General features: G+C 42.4%; 1 protein-coding gene across 1 annotated transcript in view; it reads left to right on the top strand.

Moving 5' to 3' along the window:
* The window catches only part of fam20ca (FAM20C golgi associated secretory pathway kinase a), a 42,931-nt gene that overhangs the window by 5,467 nt on the left and 10,923 nt on the right, over positions 1 to 26,541 (top strand). Inside the window, exon 3 of the mRNA XM_086185007.1 lies at positions 3,790 to 3,868. Within this exon, the coding sequence (XP_086041133.1) occupies positions 3,790 to 3,868 (79 nt within the window). The remainder of the gene's footprint in view (positions 1 to 3,789; positions 3,869 to 26,541) is intronic.

Here is a 26,541-nt window from a genome sequence, read left to right as displayed (position 1 = left end):
CAATAACCTCTAAAACTTTTGACCAGTGCAGCTCACACAATAGCTCAAAAACTTTATATGGTCATTTTACTGAGACAATAACAACCAATAACAAAGTTCAAAAGCATGAATGAAATGTTGGAGGGTTGCTACCTTTTTTGTATGTGGAAAAAAAAAAAGTTATGAATTCTATCATGGAACAGTTAAAATAATGTTTAGAAAAGAGCCAAAGCAATTGAGAGAAAAATATAAAGTATGTAGACCATCAATTTATGCCTGGAATGGTTTATGAAAAAAAAAACAAGCTAAATGCAGTGCAATGCGTGCCTAAAAGCGGGCATTATTGCTTTTGTGCCCTCTAATTGCCACACACACTTACCACTTATCTGTCTCACTTAAATTGCAAAACATAGACCTTAGAACATTTCACTGTTCAGCATTTCCTCTGCAATGTTGGATTCTCAGTCTCCTTCCCTGTATATGTGTGCGTGTGTGCGTGCGTGCGTGCGTGCGTGCGTGTGCGTGCGTGCGTGCATGCGTGCCTGTGTGTTTCGGTCAAGGCAGGCTGTGGCCTTTTGTTCTGGCTTCAGTAGGTCTCATAAATCATACGCACAGTATTGTAAGGTGGCACAGGTGAGAGCAGGATGGATTTATCATCACTCCGTGAGAGTGTGGAGGAGGGGCGGGGGATCTGATGGCGGTGGGTGATGCCTGGAGCTCTCCGAAAGACCAGAGAAGGTTTGAAGGTATAGGAAAGAAGACAGGGACATCAATTCATTTGTAGACACGTTGTTGGAACAGAGTAAAAGATGGATTGTTAGATCAACTGAAACACATATATTGTCTCTCTTACTGAGACAGATGGCCTTTAGGGGACTCAAAACAATGTCTTGTTGAAGTTTGCTGTTGCGGAGTCATTTCTGATTGCATGTCAGTGCAGACACAATCCTGAGAAACAATCAGCAGAGCTTTACCAGGGTTTTTCACAGGAGGATTACCTTTTGCAGTTTTCAATTAGATTCTAAATTTTACAAGCAACCAGCACAGAGAAGTGAATTGTGTTCAATTCCCGCAAAGATTGCAGCTTATGGGTTCAAGGTCATAGCATTATAAACATACATCAGTCATTTGCAATCTCTCAACGGTTTTAGGCATGTTGTATACCAAGTTTAGAGATTAAACTTGAGCTGTATAGGGGCACCATCTACTTGACCTGGCTTCAGCAAATCTGGCACATGTGTAGGCCTAATGCTCTCAGTATATTCGTTGGCTTTGATTCCGCTCAATATCCATCTTCTACGCTAAAGAAAGTGTACTGCCCCAGGGTTGCAACGGTCCAAAAGCTTTTTGAAAATGAGTTGCAATAGAACTCGCCAGGAAACAGGAAGATAAAATGAGATCGACAGAGAGGTAGAGTTGGGTACTGTTCGCATTTCAACTGATGATAGTACTGATTCTGCTACCTGGATTTCTGTACTCAGCGGTAGTTTGCTCTCTATTAAGACCCAGCTTGTCAAATTACAAGTGTTTCTGCAGCTTTCAGATATATGTTTGGTTTGTTCAGGTGTTTCCTAAGGTGTAATGGCTTGGATTTTGAATTAAAAAGATGAAGCATAAATTTCGCATCTTTTTGGCTTGTCGTTATCTTTGCTATGCAGGTTCACTAAGGTGGCATCATGTAGTTTGTCTTTTACCAACATACTCTATACTTTAATATCAGCTATGTTTCCTCATTGATTGACTTGGTTATTGCACGTAATTGGGTCCATCCATCCATCCATTTTCTACCACTTATCTTGTTAAGGGTCGCGGGGGCAGGGGGGGGGCTAGAGCCTATCCCAGCAGCCTTCAGTTGAGAGGCGGGGTTCACCCTGGACAGGTCACCAGTCCATCGCAGGGCCAACACATAGAGACAGACAACCATTCACACTCACAGTCACACCTACAGTCAATTTAGAGTATCAATCAGCCTCGTCCCCTCTTGATGTCTTTGGACTGTGGGAGGAAGCTGGAGTACCAGAGAGAACCCACACAGGAACAGGGAGAACATGGAGACTCCACACAGAAAGATCCTGTGCTGGAGCCGGGGCTCGAACCTGGAACTCGATTTGCCTTGAGGCAACAGTGCTGACCACTTCACCACCGTGCTGCTGCTTCGTAATTAGGTCTTTACTGTTGAAAGCTCAATATCCAACTCTACACAGCTGAATAGAGAAAACGTGAATAAAGGGATATCATATGCAAGCCAAAACAGCCTGTTAGTAAACCCATAAGACAATTCTGTGCAGGGGGTAATGTGCAGCCAGCAAAGCAGTCAGTAAGTGGGTCCACTACCCTACAGGGGGCTTATGTTGATATTAGGGTTAGCCAGAAGCCCAGTGAGTTGTGAGATATGCTCAAGTTAATGTGCTGTAATAAATGGGTAAATCCCCGAAAATCCTGTCCATTATGACAGACACACAATGCATTAAGACAAGCCTGGCGGTCCTTTTGTTTGAACCACAGCGCTGACGGTGAATCTCCATGAATCTTTGGGAGACACTGTGGACATGAACGATAGTCATGAGTCCTGGCTCCAGTCTCTGGGTACACAGGTTGGTTTGTGGAAGTGAAGGTGTAGGGCTGGGGTTACGTAACTGAAGAAGTGATTGTGGGGGGGGGGGGTTATTTCAGTCAATGATAATTATTCATCATTCTAACTTTTAATGAAAACAATATAGTGCAACACTTTTAATTAACATCCTTTACAGTCAAGTCAGCGCTCATTAAGCTTATCTCCACCGAGTTTATCTCGTCGTGAGCTGAGCTTGCTACTTCTAGCTAGCTACTTCTCGCTAGCCCTGTGCTAACTTGAATGTGGACGTATAATTAAATAGTGCTGCTCTTACAGACTTTCCAAATGTTATCAGACCAAATAAATAAATCTAACTGTGATTGTGAAAATGGGTCATTCTGCAGGGGTTGTGGGACGCTGACAACAATTTAGCCACCATTTTTCAGCAACAGCTAGGAGTAGGCTAATGACAGTACAAAGGATGTTAGCAGCTTCTAACTGAGAGGGGACAAAAATGCTGCACCATGGTTCTGCACTTCATTCTGAATTGAACCACTTTATTTACCAAGACACACAGGTATTGAATGATAAAAAAAACACTAAAAAATACAAATAAACCTAAAAGTCTGTTTTTCATGAGCTGCAGATGAGGGTATGTTGAAATGTGTTAATTAATTGGAAGAAATACTCAGTCATTTCTTCAAACTGAAATCTGATGGCTATTGATGAAGTGCAGGTGTAGTTATCACAGGCGTATGAGATGGGGGAGTTAACAGGCTGGAGACGTTGAGAAACATCTGGTCAAAATCAGGTCAGGTTTGGTAACCTGTGCACACACACGGGTGGAGTCGAAATGACCTCGCTTGTTATCGTTCCATTTTTGATTTCATCTTTATAAGTAATATTTCTTCATTCTCTTTTGTTCAATTTTTTTTTCTTCCTGAAAACAACATAGTTCCCTTCCTCCACGTGTGCGCGCTTGTTCAACTCTCCATCAAACCAGAGAGAACCATAATTGTCAGCAGATTATTTCCTTGCACTCGGTCGCACACGGCTGCTAACTGCCACAATTACACTTTGATTGTACATTGTGGTCAGCAGATGAGATGGCTCTATTATGCATTCATTCATTATTCATTTTTATGCCAAATTGGCATATAACAAAACAGCTGTGCATGTGTGTGTGTGAGTGTATTCTGCCTGTTCTCATGGTAATTTAGGGGTGATCTAACATTTCAATTGTTTTTTTCCTCCAGCCATGAAATCAGGAGGCACCCAGCTGAAGTTGATCATGACTTTCCAGAACTACGGACAAGCGCTGTTCAAGCCCATGAAGTAAGTAACTCCAGAGACAACCACATGATAGCGCAGAAGAAGTCGAATATTAGCTTGTTGTTTAGTCACCAGTGGGGCTTTACACTGCATTTACACGCCAGATGTTATTGGAGCGCCCTAGTTAAAACATTTGATGATGACTTTTATGCTTTAACACAATCTGCTTTTCATCTGAAATATGTTTGACGCATCCACTTGTGATGCATATGTTTTAAGAGAACTACAAGAAATCTCATATGAATTAGTGCCAGGCCTCCTGGTGCGTTCGGATACACCGCTTCCCCTCCTCTCTATGTGATCTTTTTTTTTTTCTGATGTCTGTCTGCTTTTTAATTAACATCAACAGGCTCATGTGTTAATTAAAATGAGCGTTGAGCCATTGTGGTAAGTGTCTTTTGGGATACATACAGTATATGCTGGCAGAGACGCATTGAACATGAAAAAAGAAACACCCGGGCCGCTCAGCTCTCTGAGTTTTTGTGTGCATGCGTGCGTGTGCGTGTGTGTTTGCGGGTGTGTGTGTGTGTGTGTGTGCCTGTGTGTTTGCGGGTGTGCGTGTGTGTGTGCCCCATGAAATCCCATGCCAACATGAATAAACAGTGTCCAGGCCAACTGGGCTGTGATCAAAAGTAATTGCTCAGGAGCCTGGTTTGATTGCTATGAAGTGCAGAATGGTTTTCTACATGAGAGGCTCAGCTGAGAGTGTTAGATTCTGTGGGGAAAGAGTGAAAGAGAAGAAGAAAGAGAGAGCGATAAAGAGGGTGTTTGTGTGTTTGTGTTTCCTATCCTTGCAGAACTGGTGAGTGGTGCTTGGGAAAGTGTCATGTCTTGACTGCCTGCTCAGATAGAGCTTGTGATGAGTTTTTCCTCAACATACCAGGGAGAAGTAGTAGAAAGATTTACAGCCTGTGAGTTTTATATCAACTCAAGTTTTGTAGCTGAATATTTTCTTTTTAACTGTCAGGATTTGATTTATAGAGATGCTGTGGAGCTTATTAAAAGTTTATTCACCTAGAATTGAGTGTTTATATCCCTGATTCAACTGGAGTTTGTAGGCAGTGTTACTTTAACCTTTAATATACCGACAGATAACAAATGTTTCAGTATCCTTTTTCCCCTTCCAGACTCTTATTCTGATACCTGAGCTAGCATATCTGCTGATACCAAGTACTGATCCGATACCAGTGTGTTATATATATTATGTACAGTATATACTACTAGATGGAGGATTTTATGATGTTCTTATTCAACCTGACTCAGGTTAAAGTCTTTGTAAAGTACGAACAAATATGCCCACAGAATGAAGCCGTAGCCATGTTTTTTCATCTAGTGTAAGACTCCTTCTGCTAAATTAGGATGCCGATGTGGTACTTGGTCGATACTGGCCCAAACCATTAGGTCATAGACTGGAAATATACATAAATAAAATCCAATCCATCAGCCCACATTCCCATGAACAGCTTAGATAAATACTGAGTAACGTGCCATCATCAGCAAACAGAGATGCTGGCATGTGTCACGTGTCGCAAGACCCAGTCAAGTGGCATTTATTCATGTTTCTGTGGGAATGGAGGTGTATTTGTTTCACATGAAGGCGTGCTTTTCAGATAGGAGCTGAAGCAAAGTGCAGTTACGCATATGAACAAGCGATACTGACCCATTTTCTCCCCTTGATACTACAACAGTATTTTGTTGAGATTTTCCAAAGTGAAATATTACCAAATTGCTGATATTTTATATGACTTTGTTGGACTAACCTCACATCTCTTCGGTGGTTTTGCTGCGTGTGACAGCAGGATGGAGAAGGAAGTCTTTTTTATAGACAAGGTTACATGCAGTTTTGTCAAATACCATGTATTTCTTTGGGAGTGCATTAAAAAAAATCATTGTAGCGCATCAAAAATACGTTCAGTAAAAACACAAACTTGATTTGTACGTGGTAGCTGCTGGGAATTCATGTAGTATCATATCCTGAGATATTTTTCTGGCACATTTTTCTATTGAAACACCAAAAGTCAATGTCAATGTAAAGGAAATACATTCCAGCGTTTGCTTAAAACTTTAAAAAGGGAATTTTGTAAAACTAGGACAGTAAATTGAAGGATGTTACACGCTGCCCAACTTACGAACAACAGCTTCAACATGTTAGAGGCAAATTATGCCGTGAATATGAGTGAAACGGGCTTTGTCAGATCTTGTCAAGTACTGTTCTGTCAGTAATTACATGTCAGCGTCTGAATTATAAGCTACATGTTCCCGCAGCTCTTTATTTAGCATGTCAGATTTTATTGAAACTCTTTGAATGTCACAATCATCCATCTCCAGTGTTTACACGTATCGAACAAAAGTCCCCAGAGTGGAAATACAAAAATATCATAGAGAAATAATGATGAAAAATAACCTTTTGTTCTATACATGTCATGACGTTCGAGACGTTGAAATCACGGCATTGATGTGTCCCACTTTTATTCAATAGAACTGTGGTGCATGCTGGGTACAGTAGTTCAGAGTGTTGGATTGTTTTTCTTCACCTGTCCAATTGTGGAGCATCAAGCGCAGGTTCAAAGAGGCTTTGATGTTTGAGGCCTCCTTTGAGCCCGATGCTAATCTGTACACCGGCGTGGACGCGGGAGCTCTACAAGCTGACAGCCTGCCACACACATCCATGCTACGTTTTATCCCTACACCTCTGAAGGAAAAGTTTGGACTTCATTTATCTGTTTGACTGACTCTGGTGTGCGTTTGGTGATTTGATGTGTGTTCATATTTGCAACAAGGTAGAAGAAGCTTGATTTACTGCAGTGTGGTATTTTTTTTTTTTTATCCCAGGTCTGACAAATTTGTTTTGACAAATTTTATATTATCACCAAAATTGGTGTTTTACCCTTTAAGTGACCTTTTTTCCACAATTTTCAGGTTAGTTTTGGAATTTAGGGTCAAAAGATCTATTTTACTGAAAAAAAAAATCTCATTTTTGAATTAAAGAACAAACTTTAGACAAAAAGAGATAATTGCTCGACACTCAGAGAGGATATGACATCATCAGATCTGGATTTGATTCCATATTTTTAAATCAAACTGAATGTTCCGCTGACAAAGTTCTATCATCTTATAAGACTTCGTAATACAGTTCATCATCATTTTGAGTTATCCAGCAAACAGACCAGCAAACCAGCGGAAATGATTTTATTAAGAATGAAGAGGAGCCTGGCCCTTATCGTTAACTTCAGTAGTCTCCGTTTAAATTCGCTGAAACAGATTCAGAAAGTCCCTCTTGTTAACTTGACAACAAAACCATTCATTTAAACTTCACCTGTTCCAATTGACGTGCGTGGAATATTTCCAGTATTAAGGATAAATCTGCTGTCAAAAAGTTCTCATCAGACAGTGGAATATAGTTCCTGAGTTCTGGGTAAATTGTAGGTGTTTCTGGGGAGATCCATCTCGGTATGCGCAGCTCTACTATTCATGAGGGGAAAAAGAGTAATCTGAGAGTGACATTGTCATAGAGGAAGAATCTTTCCCTCAACCAAGGAAAATCAAAATCCATTCAATTTGAACAGAGAATATCAGATGGCTGTGAAGATAGAGGGATCAAAGGAAGTAAGGGGTGAAAAAGTGTCATGTGAAATGAGAGAGCGCTGATCAAGGACGTCCGATAAGAAGCAGACATGGGCCAGAAGGTGGTGGTGGTGGTGGTGGTGGTGGTGGGAAGATGTGTGTGTGTGTAGGGGGGGTGGCTGGAGCCAAGTTACAGGCCAAGTGAAGACGCTCCATGCCAGGACTGCATGTCTGTCTGGCTCATGTCCCTGATGCCCATGGTGCCCATCCTACTCTCTCTCTGCCAAGATTCTGGTGTGTGTGTGTGTGTGTGTGTGTGTGTGTGTGTGTGTGTGTGTGTGTGTGTGTGTGTGTGTGTGTGTGTGTGTGTGTGTGTTTGTGTGTTTCAGCACATACAAGCACAATCTTCACAATTAATTTCTCTATCAAAGACATCTTTTTTTTAGTCTTTTTTTTTTTTTTGAATGGGTTTATTTATTTCAGGAGTCACCAAAATGACTTTGATCATGGTTGTTTACATGTGCCGGTCCTTCTGTGGGCTGTTACGTCAGGCTTCATTGCATGTGAACACGCCTGCTAGAACATATATATGTAGGGCACACATGCCCATCCAGTAGAATGCGTGCCACGTTTATGCACCGTGGGCAATCAGGATATATCTTCCGCTTGTGCTTCATCTACATGAACGTGATCGGCTTTGACAAGCTCGGCTCCTGGCACTAGTAAAGCCACTGGGGAGGGCCATATAGCCCGCAACACCCAAAACGCTGTTTTGTTTTTAATCATCTACACGCCATTTTACAGTCTGCTCAAGGTCTCGTCATATATGATGCATCCTCGTAGATTTTCCACGGATTGTCCGACATCCCTCGGAAAAAGCCTCTACAGTTGTCTGCCTACTGATCTGATCATGAATTTCTATCCAATCAAAAACTCAGAAGGCAGGAATCCAAGCCTCCTGCCACTTTAGTGGACGGTCCCAATCAAAGCTGCAGGCCGTGACGAGTGCAACAAGTGTTGCACAAATATGCCTTCCTTCCATGCTGCTGTTTATCACAACACAGAGTGAATTTGATGTCAACGAAATTTTGTTTGTCCGACCCTGACGATAATGAAATAATAAACATGAAGGGGCAATCCATTAAAGAACTTCTCTTATTTGTGAATGTACCCCCTAGGCGGTGCTTTGACAGTGACTAAAATTTGACATGTAGGCATCTTCAGGCCAGGACTCTCATCAAGTGTGTCAAGTGTTTATGACCAAATTTGACCAAGAGGTGATTTACTTTCACCACCGGGTGGCGCTTTGACCTGTCTGCCTCTGCGGAGGTAAAATTATTGATTTACATGCAGCCGTGTAAAGTCAGCGAGAGAATGGAGCAGTTGTTGGCTTGTTGTTTGATGCTGGAGCTCCTACAGAACATTTTTTCAACCACGAAACTTGTGATGCAAATAATAACTGTTGACTGTTGACCACAATTACCAGACTTGCTTTCTCTCTCGGCGTAACTCTTTGTCATAGCCTCAGAAGATCCATACGGCTCCCACTGTTGAGAACCTGAACGCTGCCTTTGATGGATAAAAGCATGATGATTACACATTGATGCACAAACTTACGTAAACAATGTAGTGTCAGCATGGAAATATATGCATTCACAATCCCCTTCTGAATCCATTACCGTCGCTGATGTTTTCTTCTCCATACAAGCCAGGAAGGAAAATTATGAGTGATATATATTTTTTTATAATATTTTGGTTGCCAGCAGTGTTTGAGCTCCCATGAGGACCGTACGAGAGCTGCTGCTGGCGTTCGTACGGGCGACACACTTTAGAGAGGTGCTGCCTGAGCTCATCTGGGTGCTTACACAGATGAGGCACGTTACTGAAGACAGCTGTTTGCACAGCTGCCGCTCGCACTCACATTCACATACGTACACGCATGCACACGCACACACACACATAATGTAAAGAGAAAGAGACTGCGGGGGTTAAGGAGTTCAGGCACCCTCCATCACCCACGGCTGGTGCTGGAAAATGTAGGCGTGGTGAGCCAAGCCGCAGCTGCTCAGTCAAAGCTGTGGTTAAATTACCCGTAAGGTGACGACTGAGGGTCCTCGCTGTGTCTGCACACAGTAGAAAACACACTCGTTCACTCGCACCGTTCACCGTTCAACACTTCCCTTATGGCTTTTCCCCATGACGAGTCAAGACGCCCCGAAGAGGCAAAGATTTTTTCACTTATGAGTGAACATCCCTATCCTTTCGCCGGAAAGACAGCTTCAACTAAGTTGGGACATCCATCTTTTAACTTGCTGAGTGGTAGCTTCATCAGCCTTGTGAGGGCACTTGACTCCTCCTGAGAGACCCCCCAGGTGTCGAGCAGCCCCTCCTCTACGTGGCCCCGGCATCGGAGCGTCGTCCCATTTCAGGAATTCAGTCACTTTCCCGGGGAGAAACCTTCCCTGATTACCAAAGCAATTGGTCTGATCTGGTTTTTGAAATCAATAATCTGTAGAAATCAGCTGTGTTGAGTTCTCACGTGGGCAGAGGCCCCCAAAAAAAATTTAAAATTGAACTGCGCATTTTCTTTTAAAGACCCGCTCAGTTATTCAGTGTGTTTTTTTTATTCTCTTTGTGTGCTGATATCTCAGCATTTATTTTCTGCAGGCCTTAGTTATTGAATCGTTGCATATTTTGAGTGCAGGGAGAAAGAACAACACAGAAAAAAGGGGCACAAAAAGAATACAAAATCATAAATATGAGGCAGTTAGAAAGAAAATCTGCCTGCCGTGCTTCTGAGAGAAACAGCAAAATGTTGCTATTAGTTTTAAATGCATGTGTGCGGCTACAAAAATAGCATTGCAATGAATGCATAGTAAGGAGACTAAATGGAAATGATTTAAATTATGCAGAGGTTTACACGTTTATGCTTTAGGCTAAACAGTAACTAGATTTAAAAATGGATGAAAATAGTTTTTAGCTTTGTATAATGTTGAACAGGATGCGAGCTAATTTAATAGCCTGCATCTGATAACTCCTCAAGCTGCTGTTCCTGTGGATCAGGAATTTTTATTCATGATTCTATGAAACTTTCAGTGTTTTCTTACCTGGAGATTTACATGCGACACCTGGTGCCCGTGCAGGAAGAAGAATAAGGCTGGTGGTGGATGTGTGGGTGTCATGCAGACAACTGATGGAGTTCATGTTTGTATTATTGTCATCCATCACCATAGATTTGGGGGATTTGGAAGTATACTTTTTGTTCAGAAATTGAGATGCATCAATAATCAGTTATTTATATTTTAATTTCTGGCTCTCATCATCATATTTACGAGTCAGATTTTTGGAAAGGTGTGACCTAACCGAGGTTTATGCGCAATTTACCACAGTTACCCTCCTTAAGTCTTCTCTGGTGATGTGGCCTGGTACAGGCGTGGTAATCCTATGTGCATATGAATACAGTAAAAATCCTTAAGCCTTCAGAGAAAGATGTTTTCTTTTTCTTTTTTTTGCCTTTTTTTGGAAAAGCGGAGGAAATTAGACACAGATAACAAAGATACATTCGCTGTCAAACTTTGTCTGCTGTCCACCCCTCCTACACGTGTTATTGTCTCTTCTTCTCGCGTGCTCACACACGCACACAGAGTGATAGTGTCCCACTGTCACATCTGTTTCTCATGCAGCTGTATACTTCCCCCGTCAGGCAGCTGGAGAGAGAGTGTGTGAGAGAGAGAGAGAGAGAGAGAGAGAGAGAGAGAGAGAGAGAGAGAGAGAGAGTGTCAAGGCCCAGTAGCTCTTCTTTCAGCTCGGGGCACCACTGACTGCCTCTGCAGGTCTTTAAGATTAATTTGGCTTTTAAGCTGCTCTAATGTGGCTGAGGATTGCTCATCTTACACAGCCTCTCTTCTGTTTCCCCCCCTTCATGCTCCTCTTTCATGCTCCCCTGAATTCTCTCCTCCCTCTCCTTTATTCACTCTATCAAAGAGTTTTGTAGTTCAACTTCTGGCTGAGACTCTAACATCTCAGCATGTTTCCTTGCCATTCCATTCCCTGTATTTTAATTGTGCCCTCATTTAATGTCATTGATTTATAGTTTTCTATTTCAAGCATCCATGTAAACAAACCCACTTGAAAAGATTCTGAAAAGATTCTTGCATCTTGATGTTGGTTCGCAAACGATGCTGGTTGTTTGCATGTGTTTGAACTTGGGAGTGTTTAAAGCTGGGTAAACACACATGTACTGCAGGTGCATGTGTTAACATGTTCAAATTTGTGTTTGTGTTTGTGTGCATGTGTGTTTGTGTGTGGGTGTGCTGATGAGCAAGCAAACTGATGAATGCTGTTTACATTACTGTTACTTCACCACACTAATTAACTGGCTCATCTCACTGCCAAGAGGTCAACACAGCAGCACCGTCTGCACAAGATGCATGCACACACATTCACAGCGCACTATTTGAGTTACGACCACTCGCTCAAGCAAGTAGAATCTTAGTGTGTCAGTCATGCACATGGGTTCTTATTATCTGATTTAATTATAAATTGTAAGGCTGTAGTCAAACTTTAATCCAAATTGGAACAGGGGCTAGTGCAATAAGAATGGCAGGAGATGCAAAAGAAGGTGAAATGGGTTTCAAAATATCTTTGTAAATACAATATGGTGCTGCAGAGATATTCCAGCCTAGCTGTAGAATGCGTAGATGAAGCTGAGCCAAATAGTTTGGGTACAGTTTAAGTTCGGCACTCCTCTGCCGATCTGGGGAGATACATCTTTTTTTTAAACCATCCTCCTCAGATCCAGACAAAAAGATAGACACCCTTCACTCCTCTTTGTGTGTAGTAGGGAGCTGAGACCCACAGAGATGGCTAGTTAGCTTTGCACAATGAATGGAAGTGGATGTGCACGTTAGCATAATGCACCCCCCCCCCCCCTAAAAACTGTCTTTGTCTGCATTACTATAGCAGAGTTACACATAGCAGCTGCTGTTAATCGTGGCCGACTCTGCAAGAGTGGATGAGGAGGATTAGTGTCCATCAAAACACACCAAGATCCTGAACTTTTTCTATTTCAAGCAGAATAGAAGGAGAAAGTACATGTTTTGGAATCGAGCAAGAAAGAGGTGCTGTCCCGCTCATCCATTACCATTCATCATGCTAGGCTCACTAGCAGCCAGCAGGTCTCTGTGGGTGTCTTCCTTTGCCGGGGAGAGGACCTCTATCTTCTTCTCTGGATCTGGAAAGGATGGTAAATAAGATTTCCCTTAAAAAAGTTGGCATGTTCCCTCAGCATACTCAAGAGAACATCTTTGTTTGGTCCAGTTCCCTCCACAAATCACTGCATTATCATTTCATGATGTTTATGTAGAATGCCACTTCCTTCTAGTACAGCGAACAGTATTGCAGTTGTAGTCAAAATAGTTGCAGATATCTTTCCCAATGGTTCAGCCCTGATATGCTGTCATTCAACTGTGTAGCTGCTGCCACACAGTTGCCCCACTGTCATTTTCTGTCATTAATACCTCTGTATTATTTCTTTTCCATTTGTCAGATGTGCTCAAGAGGGAATTAGATCTTTTAATGTTCCTCTCTCTTTCTTCGTTTCACTCTTCTCTGGTTCTCCGTTTGGCAGCTATTCTTGATCTGAGAGGTCGACAGTCTTACATCCGGTGCTGAATGTTTCAGTGTGCCATCTCAAATCTCAATAAGTTTTGTTTTTTTTATCATTGTTTTTTGCTTTTTTGCTTTTGACAGGCACTCTTGCATAGACTCCCAACTCAGACAGTGAAAAACACAAAGGACCTTCCTTATTTTAGACTCCGAAGCCTTAAACTCCCTTCACGCTCTCTCTCTCTCCCCCCTCTCTCTCTCCCTCTCTCTCTATCTCCCCACCTCTCTCTCTCTACCTCTCACACACACACACACACACACACACACACACACACACACACACACACGTGCACACACTTCACATAAAGATGTCTCTCATGAATGTTTTACTAGGTCAACTCCTGAGGAAGTGGTGTTTTTCATCACCACCGCTCTCTGTCTCCACCTCCTGTCCGTGCTTCTTTTTGGACGTGTTTGTTTGATTCGCTGAGGCGGTACTAATCCTCAGCTTGTCCCTCATCTCCATTCAGAGCCTCTCTGCTCTGTATTTTTAGATTCTTTCCATTTTCTCCCCATCTAACACGTGTTTATGGACCCACAGTGTAATGTGGCAGAGCTGTGAGTACCCTAATCATAATGTGATTACAGGCTGGTTGCTACATACACTATGGACTGTGTGTGTGTGCGTGCGTGCGTGCGTGCGTGCGTGCGTGCGTGCGTGCGTGCGTGCGTGCCTGCGTGCGTGCGTGCGTGCGTGCCTGCGTGCGTGCGTGTGTGTGTCAGAGAGAGAGAGAGCGGGGTCATGTCGGTGTAGGTTTCAACAACTGTCATCGACAACACTGAACTTATTGTCAGTTTTTGTGTTTGTGTCATAGTTTCCAAGTCCGTGATTCATTTGGCTTTTACTATTGCAGGGTCATGATGCGATTGCAACATTTCTTAAAATGAAAAGAAAGATAACTTCTGTCCATCCTGCTTCCTTGTCTTCCATGTTCATCATCTCTTGCAAAATATTAGTTTGAAGATATTTTATGACATCAAAAATCCCCGCCTTTTTTCATCTTGTAGGAAAAACTTGAAATATTTGATGACTCATCCTGACTCAGGAGTGTGTACCAAGTTTTGCGTCCACTGAAAACGTGTTCTCAGACTCAAGAACAAAGAAGGGTTGATACGATAGTGGCTCATTGATTAGAGAGCTAGCTGGTGTGCACATGGCGTTTTCCACATTTGGCACTATTGGCTAATACTGGCTCGTGTTTCATTTTCCTCTGGAAACATGTTTTAAATACAGTTTAGCAGCAGAACTTGTTGCTCATATTTTCAGATGTTTGAATTTTGTATGAAAGGTGAGTTTTAAGAATCCTTCTCTTAGAGTAGTGTGTCTTTAAATAAATCTGTGTATGCCGGTGTATTGTAGGCTAAAGGCTCAGAAACACACCACTGGCTACCAAAAATTTCAGCTCATCTATATTTAACAAATCACAATATTAACGTCACATGCCACTAAACTGGTGGAGCCGTCTAGACGGAGTCCCACCAGAGTCTGAGCTAGAGCTGTGTGCAGTACTGCTGGGAGCAGCTGAGCAACAGAGTGTCTTTGCAGCACACCTGCAAGCGCGTTGATCCGACGCAGGAAGCAAAGGTGGCTGGCTCTCCCCCAGCTAATTCACCGCCTCGCTACCTACAGGAAACAACAGGTCTCTCCCCGTAACTCACACAGCTCCCCTACCCTTCTGTCTTCCCCACCAGTGACAGTAGAAGTCTGCGACGCCATCCGTAGGAAGATGATATATGGCCGATTGTCCTCTGGAGTTTGACAGATTAAATTATTAGTTTTGTAAGATGGTCTGAGGAAGCATTGTTTGGTGACGTATGCAGTGGAGTATAAGGTTCTAACTCAGATTAACCCTATTACCAGGCCGCATCCTAACACATGTGAAGCCACAGTAGTCACCATGTGGCTCACTACTCACTAAAGATCTAATTCCGCTTGTTACAGTCCCTCCGAGCGACTGTAGTGCGAGAAAAATATGAAACTTTTCCTCTCACTCCCTCAGCGACCACAGCTGTTGTAGGTTCTGCAGCCTCTGGCAAACACATAGCATGTGCGTGTCGTGTTTGCTGCTTTCATTATGAGGTAGGTCAAATTTTGCAACACCTGTGACTTGAGGAAGGAGGGTCTTCCAGGTCAGCTCCTCTGTCTGCAGCGGCCATTACATCTCGTGAACGCAGGCAAAGGATAAGCATGTCTTCTTTAAGGGGTTTTATTTTTTCCCCAGACTTGCACTAGATTGCCAGAGCAGTGATAGGAGAAACACTGTGACAATAAGTCAGATATTATCCTGCTTGTGCTTGAAATTAAACACATTTGGACCCCTTTTTGATTCAGGATTGGAAAATTGACACGCCTATTAAGGGTGTGTGCTTATAGTCAATATCTAGATCCTTTTGCCACTTGAGTCACATGTCGAGACGCTCAGCAGAGAGATGGGATGACATTTTGATGACAAAGGGCCCTATTTGAGCAATCGAAATTGTCTTTGGGCTGTGACTAATCCATCCATATTAGTTAAACGATTCATAATCTGGTCATTTAGTCACATAGCAGGGTGAGAATATGAGCAGACCACCTACGCCAGCATCCAATAATCCACCAAACTTCCCTGACATGATTTACACAGCAATGTCCTTCACCTTGGAATGTTTTGTGATTTTTGCCCGCGTGGTTTTCCGCACGTCCCCATGTGTGTATCAAGAAGAGAGTGTGTGTGTGTGTGTGTGTGTGTGTGTGTGTGTGTGTGTGTGTGTGTGTGTGTGTGTGTGTGTGAGTGTGTGTGTGAGTGTGTGTTTGCGCCTATGTAAGCGTATACTGTGTCAATAACATGCCCTTTTAACAGCAGGGAACATACCACGCTGTTCACTCCAGACCTGTTTTTTGTTTGTGCTGCATCATGATGACCAAACAACACCCATGGGTGCACAGATGGGTGAAAGTACATCATGATGGGAAAGCAGAAACACCACATGTGCTCTGCAACATTTTGCACCGAGAAACAGAAAGGGCCCATTGTGTGTCCTTGTGGGTAAATGTGTGTGTGTGTGTGTGTGTGTGTGTGTGTGTGTGTGTGTGTGTTTGTGTGTACATGTACATGTGTGTATTTAACTTACCTGTGAGTGTGTATGAAAACGTGCTCTCTTCTTTGTTACATCACATCCAGAAAAAAAAACTACATTTTTTGCTCTCGTGTGGGTTTGATGTGGTTCCTGACCAGTTGTGTGTCTCTGTGTTGTGGGATTTTTGTTGTTCAGCCATCCTACCGTATCATTAAAATCTAAAATACTACATGGGTGAATTCCCAAACCTCTTGCAAGGAATGTCACTGCTACATTCGTCTGGAATGCTGAAAATGTATTCCCTTTAGGAGATGAATCCTAGACATCCCAAATCAGCATTTCTATTTTAGATGCGAGGAAAGCAGGCTGAAGCTTGATTTAAAGCGATATTACACTTCTTTCACCAGGAGTGAAAATGCTCCAAAATACCCCTCGTCTGTTTTCTCTAATGAGCACTCAGGAACGTTGCATTTAATTGGGGGGAGTTTTCGTAGCTAATTGCGATCTAAATGCTTTGATGAATCCACTATCTGTGATTAAGACCTTGTATTTTAGCGATTTACAAGTTGGAAAACAACTTGCTGCACAACATAAAAGCTTGCCGATGGCTTTGATTGTCTTAATTTCCAGTCATGTAATGGTGTCATTGTTGCTGGGCAGATAAAGTAATAGGCTTCATTCTTTTCTTTTTTTTTTTGTTTCTAAATCTAAGTGCTGGCCCTCAACAGTGGGACCCCACACACTGCAGCGCCCCTTCACACCACGACCTTTCCCAGGTAGATCCATCACAGCCCTCGCAGGGCTGAATGAATGGAACAACAGTGCTTCGGCAGGGAGAAAGAGAGAGAGCATTGTGGTTCTGTAACTCGGGCTGTTGGTGATAGCATGCACACAGGTTAATATGTCCGTTGTGGGTCATGTTTAAGCCCCTCCCATGCAAGGCGACAATTAGGCTGTGTGAGTCTCCCTATAGAAGCCAGGTGAGGAAGGAAGAATGCAATCATTGTCATCAATTACATGAGAGGAGGCTTCACTCATTGTCACAAGAGGATGTGGGAGGGGCGGCAGCGGTCAGGTCTAGTATCACAAGGCTAAGGAGTCTGGAACCTGATCCAAGGGGCTTTCCTGGGTCAACCCCCACCTCAACCCCTCCCTTTCTACTTCAGTCTGTCTGTCCACTCTGGGCAGCACAAACAGTGGATTCTCTGTGCTGGAGGTGCAGTGTTGTCGCCGCTGTTAACAAAGGAGCTCTATTGGAACCTTATAGATATGAAAAATCCCAATACAAATCACATTTCTTGACTCCTCGTGACTTTATTCGATTATTTTTTAACACAGCACCTGAATAGCTCCCCCGATGAATTGAAGCTCCCACGCCTGTGATAGCAGACAATCACAGCGACTGTGGGACTGCAGCGGTTCAGTTGGCGAGTAGCAATAAGAGTATGAATCACGTAAAAAAAAATCTCTTTTATTTTTACTCCTGTACCGTGGTTAGGCAGTTATAGACGTGTCAGGTGGCGTTTCCCGAGACAACTGAATGACAATGTGGCAAACACAGTATAGTTTAGTGTGTTAGCATGTGTGCTAATGGGGAATAGTTCAGAAAAAACGAAAATCCTGCATGCTGCTCTTGTTCATCATCATTATTTAAGGATCATAAGGATATTCTGATACAGTCGGTCTTAATACACGAGTACTTTGGTGTGTAAAAACACTCAAAGACAGTTCACCTACAGAGCAGAATTGTCTGTTTGAGCAGTACTGTGATCGGTTTCCAAAGCCCTTAAGTCTCTTGTGAAATAATATTAACTGTTTTGCACATTTTTGCTCTTAAAATTAAACTATTTGACAAATGGCATCACCAGAAGTCAGAATTTTATTTTGTAATGAATGAAAGGGATTGGTAGAAAAAATGTCATTTATGTGTGGTTGAATAAAAACAAAAAAAAAATCCCAATATCACCAGCTGAATTTGTATTATAAGCGCTATTATTGTTTGGGGATGTTATGGATGGGGGGGGGGGGGCATCGGATATAGACAACCAATCGCACAAAAAAGACATTGTCACGTAACACATCTTCATCCCTGTTACTGTGTCACTGAGGTTCTAGATTTGAAACAGCAGCTTAATGCTCCAGGAAACGTCCTCCAGTATTCAGTCATTGCAGTGACGCCCTCAGATAGAAGCTGATTGTAGAGAAACTTATCAGACGTGTTCCTGCATAGAGAGTGAAAACATCCCCATCCTCGCGGCTTTTAAAATGAATTCTATTCACCCTCAAGTGCACTGGACTCGTTCCATCCCACTTTCAGTTCTTACACAAGAATAAATTCAACCCTAGGAACTGTTTTTCCAGGGGTTTCACCACTTCCTCCTTCACCGCCGTCACCCACTCCTGACCACACTGACATCCCTCAACCACCACTTAGCCTCTGATAGATGGTTTCTATTTAGGAAACGGCATCTGACCACAAACCACCGAGCACAACAAGACTGTTGACAGGTCTAAATAGGAAAGTTCAGCCGTGGGAGAAACGAAGCACAAACAGCCATTGCCTCGATTTTTTGGGAGCCTCGTCCGCAAAATAGCTTTCTGGAAAGACTCTGATGATTGCTGTCTTTGGTCGAGGTATTGAATTTTTGTGTTTAATGTAGTTACGTTTCGCTCAGTGGTGTGCAATGCAGTTTTTGGATGGGGAAGAAAAAGCGGTGTTGAAAATAACAGACAGGCAGCTAAAATTGAGCTCTTGGAGCTGGATGGATGAACAGCAGGAGCTTGTAACTTGTAGCTTGGACAGGAACACCCCAAAAGCATCTTGGGTAATCAGTACACATATTTATCAGAGAGCAAAAGAAAAAGATGGACTACTAAATCAAACACTATTCTGTGAACAGACACACACAGCAGGAGTATGGCATCTTAACAAGTTGGGATAATTAGAAGGAAATTGTGTTTCAAGTGCTTCTGGCCCGTTGAAGTTCTCAGATCTACTTCAAAATAAACAGTACAAAGTTCCTTTTTGGATCCGCTGCCATGTGTGTGTTGTGTGTGTGTGTGTGTGTGTGTGTCTGTGTCTGTGTCTGTGTCTGTGTGTTTGTGCTGGCTTGTCTTTATGGTACATCCAGGTTCAGTTTAAGTAAACATGGACGAAGATGGAGCATGGCTTCCTGCCATGGCATCCTTAAGGAAAAGGAAATCAGTAAGAAAGGGAGGGAACTGAAGGAAAAGAGGGAAAGCAATTGAGATGTGACTGCACACTGCCTGAAAGAAATTTACTTTGGGAGTTGAAAACATTTCTCCAGCTGCAGCAAGGCCTATTACTATCAAACAGTGCATGAGCGTGTGTATGTGCGTGTACGTGTGCGCGCGTGCACGCCTTAACTCATCAGGACATTTCCCCGATTTTGGAAACCCCTTTAAAGAGAAGCTCAGAATTGCTTTCAGAGTTGAGATTTGCAGATGTTGCCGCAGAGCTCATCCCTCCAACTCTCGAGATACAGACATCTCATCAGGCTGCTTACCTTTATGGCCACGTGCGTCGTGATTGGCCGAGCCAGCCGCAGGTGTTTTTCTCGTGATGATCAAGCTTCTTTAAGGACGGGTTCCTTTAAGAAGAACCTTGTCACAAAAATACATGAATTATCACCTTTTAACACACAACATCGCATGGTGGGGGCACAATGCGGTGTGACGTTCATGTCGCATTGCCACTGACATCGCCATCTAGTGTCGGAGAAACGATTTACACGATGAACCTTTTTTTTTTGTTAAGCAGCCAACATATTCCTTGGAGAGACTGTAATCTTAACACCCCAAGGACTCTCAGTTTGAATGAATGCTTCCATGTAGCTGGAGATCAATGACCGGCTCTTTCAGTGTTATTCATGACCCTTGAACCTATGAAATATACAAAGAAAGAAATGAAAAGATTCTGTTTCACAAGTGCAGCACTTTATTCCACTGGAAGCAAACAGGAACTGATAATTATGAGTTATTAAAAGCAGCCTCACCTACAGTATAGAGACCTTCATGACTCACTTTCCTCTTGCGACAGAAATTACTGCTACATTTCGATATAAATTGGTTGATAAAAGGAAAATGATTGATCCCCCCTCGTATATCCTGTTCAATATTTAATGTTTGCTATCCGGATGTTGTGTTTGTATGTATTTTGAAGAGAGAAAGAGAACTTGTGTACACTTTTTTTTTTAATTCTTCTTATCTTTCCATCACAGTAATACGATTATTTTGAATGAGTCACCTCAAGATATTCAAGCCACAGATGGGCGGAAGATAATGGACGTCCAAAATAAAAAAATAAAAATTCCTTCTCACAATCCAATTAACTGCTCTTGGCTCAAACCGTACAGAACCATGTCCTATCTAATAGTGTGTGTGTGTGTGTGTGTGTGTGTGTGTGTGTGTGTGTGTGTGTGTGTGTGTGTGTGTGTGTGTGTGTGTGTGTGTGTATTATTCCTCATGTTGCAGGGACATTCAATTATTTTTACAGTCACATTGCCTGTCCTCCTTTCTGGGGGACAAAAAAAAAAACTCCAAAAAATAACAAGTCCCGGATTAATTTGAGGATGATGTGGTGAAGGTTTAGTCAAGAATTGTCCTCTAAAGTGATGGGAACATGGTTGTGTTTTATTTGTGTGAGTGTTTTTGGAACAGTCGCGCTGAAGCTAATGCGTCCCAGGATTTAACATAATTTGCCCTAATTGGTGTTTTCTGTACAGAAACTACTTAGTAATAATCAAATAAATTCTTAATGGTCTTCACTGCAGGCTAGTTTAGAGGATGGGCCGGTACTCAAAGCCTCTAAGTGGAGAATTTCCGTTTTAAACAGGGATGAATTATATGGTTTTGGCAGGTATTTCAGCCTCTTCTTCATCCTTCTCTCCCACACTTCTGCCAATTTCCACTTGGGGGAATCTGCTTTGAATTGAATCCCGCAAAAGAGGAGATTTCTTGTAGCCTTTTATAACCTGAAATCTGATTTATGTTGAAGAGAAAATGTTTCAACAAACCCAGGAAAAATTCCTTCGACGGTAAATGGTCATAACTTCAGACATGGCGGCATCCATCCTTTAGTTTAACAGGTCTTTTGATGAGGGCTGATGAATTACAGTAAAAAAGAAAAAAAAAGCACAGTTAATAAGGGGATAAAACCATTCAGACCATGATGAGAAAGTGCAGCTGCTCGTGTCTTTCTCACATTCCTCCTCTGCCTTTTTTGTTATTGTTGCTAGTTTTACTGACAAGCTCAGAGCAGAGTGTTTATTTTTTCTATATTGGTCTCCTTCCTCCTCTCAACAGCTTCAGCTCACGTCATTCTGAATGTCAGGTGTGTGTGTGTGAGTGTGTGTGTATTACTGAGCCCCTCGTGGTGTTGCACCCTCTGATTATTGATGTGGCCATAGAAAGAAAAGCCCATAAAATCCACCCCCTGGATCCAGCTGGATGGAGGCAGGCATGGTTGTCACGATGGCAGCGATCTTAACGTTGCCTCTCTAAGACCAGGAATGTGGGTGCTATTTTTTTCTTTTTTTTTTTACTTTTTCTCACATAATTCAACTTAAATCGTGATTCTTTGAAGTGGCTGAATCCCTCTCTCCTTTCAGCTGCGAGGGATAGAAGCAACTGGTCGAGGAATTTTCTACTAGAGGGAATTCTCCACTCTGCCGTTGGTGGGGTTGCTTATTACTTGTAATGAAACCACAAAAGAAAAACAAATCCACCACATTCCGAGTTAATCTTTACTGTTGCTCATATAACAGTGGATTAGCCCCAATAGATGCACAGTTGCTGTCACACAGCATGGAGATTTTTAGGACAGGTGGTTGGCATTACGCTACTCTTCAGGATACAACATAACGGAGGATCTTAACAGCGACAACAAAAACAAAACAGAGGACACTGCAGGAGGTGGAACACAATAAGTCAATAAGCAACGACGGCATAAGCTCTCCGCCGCATCTTGAAGCTTATTGTTCTTAACATCCTCGAGCTTGTGCATTTTTGACATCTAATCACTGCTGACCCAAGAATACCCTCCACATTCTCTGCATAATTCATAGTTTGCATTCTGCGCAAAGCCTGTCATGAAAATGCGCTTCCTGTGAAGGACTGCCTCAGACATTGAAAGCAGTTAATCCTCTGTGGATGGATATGTAAATATGACCAGAAGTGGCTCTGTAACATGATATTGTTGAATAAACCAATATGCATTTTGTTTGTTGTGGGTGACGATGTGGGACAGAGAGAGAGAGAAAGAGAGAGAGAGAGAGAGCGAGAGAGGGGTAAGCGTGAGCATTAAGATCTGTCCTATCATTCCTGTATATAACAACACTTAATCCCTTTAGTGAACACACACACACACACACGCAAGCACATAACGTGTACTGTATACATGCAAACAGCAGCATTATTACAGTTATGAATGAATATTAAACACACCAAGTGTTGCTTCTTCTAGTCCCTGTATGTATGTAACAAACACACACACACACACACACATTGCACACCAAGTCCATTTTTACTTTTAAATAATTAAATAAAGAAGTCTCAGTCCAGTCAGAATCACTGAATGAAGCTTCTTTTGGGACTTTTGTTTGTTTGTTTGTTTTTACTTGTCTCCCTCATTTTTTGGGCAGATGTGTAAAAAAAAAAAAGAGATGTGTGAAAACTGTAAAGGATTCAGGGTGTTTAAAAAAAAACAGAAATATAGTCCTAGTTGAATTTTTCAAAGTAAATGATGTTTAGATGGCGTAAGATGTTTTTTTATTCGACATTTTCTGATTATTCAGAGTGAGTGAGATTCACTGAATTGTTGAGTGACATGGAAAAGCGCTCATGGCTTTGCAGACATATACAACTACGATTACTAATATTTTTCAACTTTATTCATGCGTATTTCACATATAAGTCTTGCATTGAATCTCAAAAGCCCTGATAACTCTGCGGCTGTGTATCTGGTTTTCATGGTGATTGTATTTAGCTCTAGCGATAAGACTCTGGGAATATGGCTGATTATTTCATACCAGTCAATTCAGGACGGCATAAAATAAATCCCATCTATTTCAGAAATAGCTCTGGTAGAATGAAGAAGCATAAACAAAGATGTATAGTGAGATTCTGCTTATAAAGCAGCAGCACACTTCCCTCCAGGTCCTGCAAATCATTCAGGATCATTTCAGAAGCGCTAACATCACTAATCGTGTTTTATTTTATCTTAATTTTATCTCTTTTCTCCGCCCCCTCATAACTGCATCCTGACCACTCTTTCACACGGCCTTGGGAAGCACATGGGTTCACTTTCACGGTATTTAAGTTGAGCCTCGGAATCCAGACCAAAAACAGACGCTCAAACTTGCATCTGGAACAAGGAAGGGGATGTTCGGTGTCTGTAACTTTGTTGAACGCTGGAGGTGTGAGTGAAGACGATAGGAGGATTTGCTGGGGGTTTTGATGCCCCTGTGTATGGAATATCCGTATGGAACCCTTTTCACCAGGCAGCCATCGATGTAGTAATTGCATATTTAACCGTGGTGACGGTAGTCACAGCGACAGCAGTCAAGGGAAATTTTCGGACCAAACATACCAAAACAATGAGCTTCACAAACACATAGGAGATCCCGGAGGTCTCTATATGGAACGAATGGACTTAAAAGTGTACTGATGGATTTAGGGGCCCTGAACGTCCATAAATGAGACGTCCTTTATTGAGAGTAACGTCTCTCAGGACTCTGCCTTTCTAAAACAAGAGAAGATAAACCACGTCAAAGCACTGCAATGATTTCTGATGATGAAATCCCTTTGTATTGGTAATATGCTTAATGAGTCACTAATCCTCTATAGTGCATTGGAACATTTCCAATCACTCGACTCTAAATCTTTCTCTTTTCTTTTTTGAACGGAGCTATCATGTGTATCTTAGACTCTGATTCACAACCTTTCAGTAATGATATAGTATTTGCTGGTGTATTTTTGTTTGTTTGTTTCCAGTACCTTGTGATGCCTGCCATGATAAAGTGCATGTATACACACACACACACACACACACACACACACACACACACTGAGGGTAGTCAGAGAGCAGCAGGGCTTTGCAGACCCCTAAGCCTTGGCCTGATCCCTGACATACACAGACAGGGACTCGCAGCCATCTGGCCAGATGAGACAGTTGGATGGGCACACATTCTCTCTCTATTCCTGACTCTCTCCATCGTGACTCAACCACACACACACACACACACACACACACACACACACACACACACACACACGACCACTCTCTCTCAAACACACACACAAAAGGACACAATTTTAGACTGGTTCTAAGGTTTTTCTGTCATCTATCTGAAGGGTTGCCAATAGAGCTCTGGTGGTCACAGATAGTGACCCAGCCCACAGCTATGCGGCTTCACTCAGAGCCGTAGATTCTGTTTTCAAATTCAAGGCTTCACGTTTTTTGTTTGGGGGTTTTTTTCTGCCTGCAGCTTCTATTAAGGACAGAGGGTCAGACTGGCCAGGAGGAGTGAGCTAATTTGGAAAGAATGAATTGTAATAAACTGACAGTGATAATTTGCAGAACAGAAGGAGCCATACGACTTTCTAAGAGAAGGCTGGGTCAAAGAGGTGACACTGAAACCTTTGACGGCTCTTTTTTTTTTAACTTCATAACACATAATTCAGATTCAGGGTGAACAAGTAGATGTCTTTTATTTAACTGCAGAAGCAGAATTATTAAGTTTTGTCTTTCGTCTCATAGTTAACCTGAATACCAGCAGGCAGTGGGAGTGTCATATTAAAGATGAGACCAGTTCTTGCAGCACAGTCTTTGACAGCAGCTGGATCACACATCACCATTTTAGTTGTTTTTTTGTTGTTGTTGTTGTTGTTGTTTTTCTTATTAGATTCACCTCATAAATGTATTTATTTAATTATTGATTTAATGAACTACTTGTAGCTCTATAAAGCAATGTGTTTTCTAAACAGGCCTTGTGGAAAAGCATGCTACTGTATGAGAAGGGGCGTGACACATTTCTGCAGTCTGCAGAGTTCATTCTTATTGATAGTGGCAGTAAAGATTTCAATTAAAGCGTTTTTATTAAGACATTTTCAAGCATTTGGTCACATGGGCCACCAAAACTCTGAATTTGATCACCAAAGTTGTGTTAGGATGATAAATTGTCCCAGAATTGATTGCGATAAACAATATTATTGTCGTCTTATGAACAATGCAGTCACTTAAAGAGTGAGTCACTTAAACTGTGGGGATGTTGAGACATGAAAGTCATACATGAGGATTTTCAAAATAATTTCTAAATAAATAAAAAAACAAAAATAAAATAAACCACTAAAAATTTTGGTAACGTTCGTATATAACCACACAAAGACGAAGGGAAATATGTTGATTTCATGTCTAGCCATTCTACCATAAGGCAATATAGTAATTATTTTAGGCTTGGCCATAAACCTGGAGTGTGTTTTGAACGGGAGCATACGGTGTTAATGTTGAATCATCTTCTCTCGCTATTTTCCTGATGATTTGTGAGTTAGTTCTGGAAGGCCAGGAAGCCGAGCTCAGCTCTCAACCCTGCTGCATCAGCCCCCTCCAGCTGAGGAACCTGTCCTGCCCTCTCGCCTCCTCTGCACTCTGTCTTGCGATCTCACCCTCATGTCAACGGCTGTACTGTTGGTGCACACACTTCCTCTCACCCCGCTGCCTGTTGTGTTCTCATCCTGACGTTCTTTGGCATATTGATTCCATTATGGATTCCTAGAATCAGCAATCTGAAGTTGAGGGAGCCATCTGTGAGCCGCCTCCATCAGACTGAGCTCTCATTTGGCAAGGAAGCCATTGAGACATGAAGCGCTGTTCCCGCAACATTGCTGCAGTCTCAGCTCTAGTTTAATTAAGTTTGGGGGGGCGGTGGGGCAAAAGCGCTTCAGACTGAGCGTTAGTTCACGTAGGACCACAAAGTCAAATTCAGCTTGTCTTGCAACTCACCTCCGCCCGACTCGTCCTTGACGCTCTGTGTCTGACTTCTCCTGTCTTTGTTGCTGACTCTGCTGCTCTGTCTGCCTCTGGCCCGGTCGTCCATGCACACTGAAGAGCAGGGAGACCCAGAATGGAGCCTGTACCCCCAAATCAAACTCACTGCAATGGCAATGAAGTATTTGTTTTTGACTGACATCGTCCTCACTGGATTCTAAGTTGAGGAAACCACTTCACGTACATTCGATGGTACATCTACTGTACATCGAATATCAGGCAGTTACACACTAACCTTGGTACGCTTTCAATTCAAACAACATGAAATATTGAATTTCCGTGCGTATGAAGGTGTATCTCATGTTGGGATTTAAGCGACGCC

This window comes from Aulostomus chinensis, chromosome 18 (assembly GCF_037954235.1).
Source record: "Aulostomus chinensis isolate RoL2024-O1b breed Wild chromosome 18, RoL_Achi_v1.0, whole genome shotgun sequence".
Classification (NCBI taxonomy): domain Eukaryota; kingdom Metazoa; phylum Chordata; class Actinopteri; order Syngnathiformes; family Aulostomidae; genus Aulostomus; species Aulostomus chinensis.
This window is presented reverse-complemented; position numbering and strand designations above follow the sequence as displayed.